The following is a 6,099-nucleotide window of genomic DNA, read 5'->3' as shown; positions in this document are numbered from 1 at the left end:
ATGAACCGTTGACGTCTGGTCTTTCTCCAGATCACAATTTAACTTTATTTTAAATTTCCAGTGTATTCAAAGTATTAGTGTAAACGTTTAGGTACAAAATAAATAGTAAATGGAATGGGATGCGGTTTAACATGTTTTCAACAATACTTTGACCATTTTGCGACTAACATTATAACAGCCTAATGTTCATTTCGATAGTTTAGGGTGCAGTATGGACGGAGGGATTTTGTCCGGACAGCGGCGTGTCCACCTATATCCAACTTCGAACCATATCTGCAAATTGTAATTAGTTTGGAGGATATAATCTTTAAAACCACGCCGTTTGAGAAAAATATAATCTAGAAATAGAAATTAGCATAAAGTGCCTAGGCCTATTGAAATATATTCGGCTTAGTGTCTATTAAAATAATAGGCCTAAATTGGGGAAAAAAATATTCGAGATGCAGTTAAACTTAATATGACAAAGATACACTTTCAGATAAATACACTTAAGTTTTCAAAATGAATGAACTGTTTTGTTTTTGGTCTTTTATTAATTAAAACATATTGCGGGTTTAAATTACAAGATATTTTGTAAATCATCAAATCGCTTTAGATTTATTTGTAGCGATATATAATATTAATATACATTAAAAAAAAGAAGATATTTTATTTTGGTGGGCATAGTTTAACCCAGAGCTTTATTTAAGTGGGTTGCTAGATTCGCAAAATGACATAAAACAGCTAGCGTTTCTGAAGAATTCTTTTTCCGTGAGCTTGTCGCTTTAAAGCTTGTTACTGGATTACGAGTCTACTATAGTGTCATGTTACTATAAATAGCCCACAATTATATCCCGGAAACTAATCCAAGCAGGTGCTCGCAATATATGAATGGGAATCTACGTTAAAAAATATAAATATCGTGAGACTTTTTTTACATAGCCGTAGTTCAGTAAACCACCGTAGACACAAAACTACAAGAATTGTCCAAGCAGCCGATTTGTTATTATTATTGTTGTGACCCGAAGCGCGCCCTCGTGACGAAATTTACCGCCATTTTGAAGCCGACGAATCGTCACAAAAATCAACACAAGGCAAGAAAGAAGCTAAAACAAAAGATACAATGGACGGGTAAGCGAAGCGTGAAATTATTTTGCTTGTGGTGTCATAACATACATATTGTCATGTCACTATGTTGTCATTTAGGGACTGTACACGAATAAAAATCTAATATAATTGTCATGTGAAGATCCTTTGTTTTGTTGTGACAATTTTACAGTAGGATCTTAGAGCGTGCGAGTCGACTGTATCGAACTACACGGTAGTCCGACATGGGAAACCTATAATCCATCGTACTTGTCATCATCAATGGTCTGAATACACGTGTTTAGTTTCATAGTATACCGGGTGTTGCTGTAATTGAAATGAATGGTCATGGTGGTTTGCGAGAAACCTATTTTTTTATATTCGATTATTGGGATTTATTAATAAAATTGACAGGTTTTGATATCGCCTAAATAGTAAATGTGTAGACCTAATCTTTTTGATCTTTATTGTTCTAGATCTGTAAGCTTTAGGCTAGTTTTAAGTAGCCTACTAAGTTAAATAATGTGAATCTTATGTTGCCAGTGGCATGTGTTTTGGAGCATTGTATTAACTATATATTTGAAAGTGACAGTGACAGAATAGTAATACAGATGTTAGGCCTACACTTTGTCAGTTTGAGTTTTATATATGTGGCACATAATATGTCGTACAAAATACTGTGTAAAGATATATGGTTATGGTGTAACAAAATTACCTTACTTTGGCTGATAAAGAAGAGATTTCATAATTTTAACGCAAACATTTTAAACCAAAATCAGAGGGAGGGCGGTGTAGGTCTATGTAGTTATTTTATGAGGGAGTGGGTGGAGTATAAATATAATAGGCGCACACTAGACGTCGAGTCATTTGACCAGTGTCTGCCTTCTATTTAATTTTAGGGCCATGGTGGCTCAGTGTGTAATGATCCAACGTGGTTCCCTCTTGTCAGTGGAGCATGATATGGGGCCTCACATGGGACAATGTATAATAGTCTTTTGGTTGGGACGAAAAACCGAGGTCCCGTGTACACATTGCCGTGCACGTAAAAGATATCTTGGGAGCTGGAATTCAGTATAAGACTAGGTCACAGTGCTGCTGTTCAGGCAAAATTTCCCTCCTAGCCCACTGTATGGCATATGCCCGTCTTCATTAGCCCAATTGGAGCAGAACAGTGGGACATTTAGTTTAGGAAAATACCGAAATTCTAATCCTTAAACACTATACATGTACATCCATCAGGACAAATAAACAACGACTTCAATCAAAACTTTGAGTACACAGTCATCATATCCCTTTGAAATTTAAATGTGTACTGGCACCGACAACTTAACATAAAAAAAAGAATGGTGAGGCTTATGTTTATGACCCCAGTGAACATTCCCTGCTAACTTATCAATGTAAACAGAACTGCTGAATCAGTGACATAACTGATGAAAGAAAACAGTAAATTATAAAAGAGAACAAAAAAACAACAAATTCCAGTTCATCAGGATTTTTCTTTTGTCTATTCATCAGGATTTTTCTTGTCTATACTAATATTACCATAGGAAAATATATTTGATAATGTAATTCATTCACTACAGTGTAGTTACATGTATGTACAAAAATCGAAAAAGTCTATTGAAATAATATTCATTTTAAAAAAGCACAAACTCTAGATGTTTGAACATGCCAAACCAAATGAAACAATAATCATTAAAATGTTCAAATAGCATTGAAATAGTGAATATTTGCATAGTAAAATCAGCATTCAGTTTGACCACTACATGTTTTACAGTTGTTTGTTGTTCACACTTTCTAAACCCCTTGATGCCAAACCATTTGTTGTGCTTTCATCATTCAAAGGTGGATTTGGCTCGCCTCTCGTCTCATCAAAATGCATGTGTACAAGTACAGAGTGACATTAATAGTGGAAATTATATTTCTGTCTGATAAAAATGAAGTTCTCTCCCTTATTGCTATTTCACCTGTCACTTAAACTGAGCTCAATTATGACTTCATAACAACATTCTATTGAATTTATGTTTATACCATTCAAGCAACAAACCAGGAAGAAATTGAATCACAAGTAACTAACAAACATGTATATTGTATTTTAAAGAGACATTGTCAGATTCAGTGAATACGAGATACACAAGTAACTTGAAGTTACATGTAGCTATCTCTACACATTATTGTCCCCCGCCTTTCGAAGAAAGCAGGGGACTATTAAAATGGGTTCGTCCGTCTGTCTGTCTGTCTGTCTGTCTGTCCGTCTGTCTGTCCCGTCTGTCTGTCCGTCTGTCTGTCCGTCACACTTTTTGGGACACAATAACTCTCTTCCTAATTGAGCTAGAATGTTCAAACTTGGTGTATGTGTTTATTAGGTCAATGCCTTGATGGAGTTCGAAGATGAGCATTTTCCGCTTAGGGTAAGCAGAGATAAGCAATTTGATTGGTTGATGCTTTGGGACACGATAACTCTCTTCCTAATTGGGCTAGAATGTTCAAACTTGGTGTATGTGTTGATTAGGTCAATGCCTTGATGGAGTTCGAAGATGAGCATTTTCCGCTTAGGGTAAGCAGAGATAAGCAATTTGATTGGTTGATGCTTTGGGACACGATAACTTTTAATTGAGCTAGAATGTTCAAACTTGGTGTATGTGTTTATTAGGTCAATGCCTTGATGGAGTTCGAAGATGAGCATTTTCCGCTTAGGGTAAGCAGAGATAAGCAATTTGATTGGTTGATACTTTGGGGCACGATAACTCTCTGCCTAATTGAGCTAGAATGTTCAAACTTGGTGTATGTGTTGATTAGGTCAATGCCTTGATGGAGTTCGAAGATGAGCATTTTCCGCTTAGGGTAAGCAGAGATAAGCAATTTGATTGGTTGATGCTTTGGGACACGATAACTTTAGTTCTAATTAAGTGAGATTGATGAAACTTGGTCTATAGTTTCATTACATCAATACCTTGACTAAGTTCAATCATGAGCATTTTCTACTCAGGCTAAGCAGAGCGATAAGCAATTTGATTGGTCGAGACATTGGAACACAATAATTCACATTCTAATTGATGTAGAATGTTCAAACTTGGTGTAGGCTTTCATTAGGTGAATGCCTTGATGGAGTTCAATGATGAACATTATATGCTTACGGTAAGCAGAGATAAGCAATCTGATTGGTTGATGCTTTGGGGCATGATAACTTTGAGAGAGATGAAACTCCGAATATAGATTCATTATATCATTACCTTGACTAAGTTCGATGGTGAAAATTTTCTGCTAAGGCTAAGGAGCAATAAGCAATTTAATTGATTGGTCAAGACTTTGGAACATAATAACTCTGCTTTTAATTGAGGTAGAATGTTTAAACTTGATGTAGATGTTCATTAGGTGAATGTCTTGACTAAGTTCAATGATTAACATTTCGAGCTGAAGCCAAGCAGAGCTTATCAGTTTCATAATCTTGATTCTATTTGATAGACAGTGATGAAACTTAGTCTATAGTTTAACTGTTCGATACTTTTGAAAAAAATAAATGTTCTATTAATTAATACGTGTCATCTAATTATTTTGCTATTTCGGCGGGGGACATCAGCCTCACTGTTGGCTTGTTGATTTAAGACCTGGAATTTACAGTAGAATGAAAATAACCCCTTATCATGTCAATTTGGGTTAAAAATATTAAATCGTTGAAAAGTCATAGTTTTAGATTTTAAATTCTCCAGATTGTAGGAAAGAAACTGTGAAGTTATAATAAAATGTTTCTAGCTCAGGACCCTACTTCCAGGAAAACAACTTATGTTTTCGGTTAAACATAAATGCATTCATATAGTCAGAATCAGATGCCCAGATTCAGATGTCTATAGAAACTCGGCATCGTGACCCTAATCAATGTATGTACACATTGGAATTGAATTGAAAAATGTTTGACTAATTATGCATATTAAAGTGACCAAATGTAAGTTGTAACACCAGAAATTACAGATTTAATAGAGTTTCTAGTGGCTGTTCACATGTAGGAAAGATGGCTAACTTAAAATTCCTGGCAAATTTAGACTAGGCGTAGGTTCGTGTAGCTTTCATACAGTCTTTTACTCTCAGATGCTAAAATTAAATCCATGTGCGCATATCCTGCAGGAGGCTGTCATTTACCTAAAAAAGAGATGAAAATCACATGTGAACAGGCAGATAAGCTTCCGGTCAGGGCCCTGTTTTTCGAAGAAATCTTAAAGGAGCTAAATCGCTAACATTTGGGACCTAGAAATTGACACAAGTGGGTCGCAACTCATATAATACTGTAATATGAATGTATATAAACTGATTTACATTCAATCGTTTCCGGTTTTACTCTAATTTCAAATCAGTTATGTTCCGTGAAATAAGCTAGCAGTCTCAATCGAATGCAAATTCCTAGCGTCTGGTTATTCCAGTCTACATACGCCGTTTGGTTTGGTGCAATATGTCTAGCCCCGTTCCTCTAGTCTCTTGCTAGAACTGGGGCTGAAACGCATTATGGTACACGATTCGTGTACCAAGGGTAAAATATTTATTTTGTCTTAAATATTGGATATCAGAAGCCCATCTTTTTCCGGTAAGATCACAGCATCAATGTTGTTTTAAATTGACAAATAATTTGTGTTTTAAATGTTGAAGATTTTTGATGATATTGAGTTAGAGACTTAGCTACTTTAACTAAAGATAAAATCCAAATTTTAGTAGATACTGCAATGTTGATTGGCTAAGGACTAAAATCAATCTAATATTATCCAATCAAATTACTAAAATTTGGATTTTATCTTAGTTAAAATTTTGTGAAACGGGCCCCAGGTGGTAAAGTTAAAATACCTTAACTTTATTAAGCTGTCTGTCAATAAGGTAAATTCAATCTAGCTTATTTTTTCAAGGTTTGTGTTCAGATGGCAAAATTAAGCTAGCCTACTGTAGTAACTGCTGTTTTAAGCTAATTAAAATATCATTGTGCAAGCTATGGCTGCACAACAAAGGCGGTGTTACGTGTATCTGAAAAAATCTTTTCAAAGAGACATCCAA

At 35.3% G+C, this 6,099-nt stretch overlaps 1 protein-coding gene across 2 annotated transcripts in view; it reads left to right on the top strand.

The window, feature by feature from the left end:
* The first annotated feature begins 859 nt into the window (after nucleotides 1–859).
* Nucleotides 860–6,099, top strand: part of LOC126818600 (polypyrimidine tract-binding protein 2) — a 102,158-nt gene continuing 96,918 nt past the window's right edge. The window contains exon 1 of one of the 2 annotated variants that reach the window (XM_050546093.2): nucleotides 860–1,110. In XM_050546093.2, coding sequence (XP_050402050.1) covers nucleotides 1,103–1,110 — 8 coding nt within the window. In that variant the 5' untranslated portion in view covers nucleotides 860–1,102. The remainder of the gene's footprint in view (nucleotides 1,111–6,099) is intronic. The other variant, XM_050546100.2, reaches the window with a different exon arrangement.

The sequence above is a fragment of the Patella vulgata genome, chromosome 4 (assembly GCF_932274485.2).
Source record: "Patella vulgata chromosome 4, xgPatVulg1.2, whole genome shotgun sequence".
Lineage (NCBI taxonomy): Eukaryota > Metazoa > Mollusca > Gastropoda > Patellidae > Patella > Patella vulgata.
Note: the sequence above shows the minus strand (reverse complement) of the source record. Positions and strands in the feature narration are given on the sequence as shown.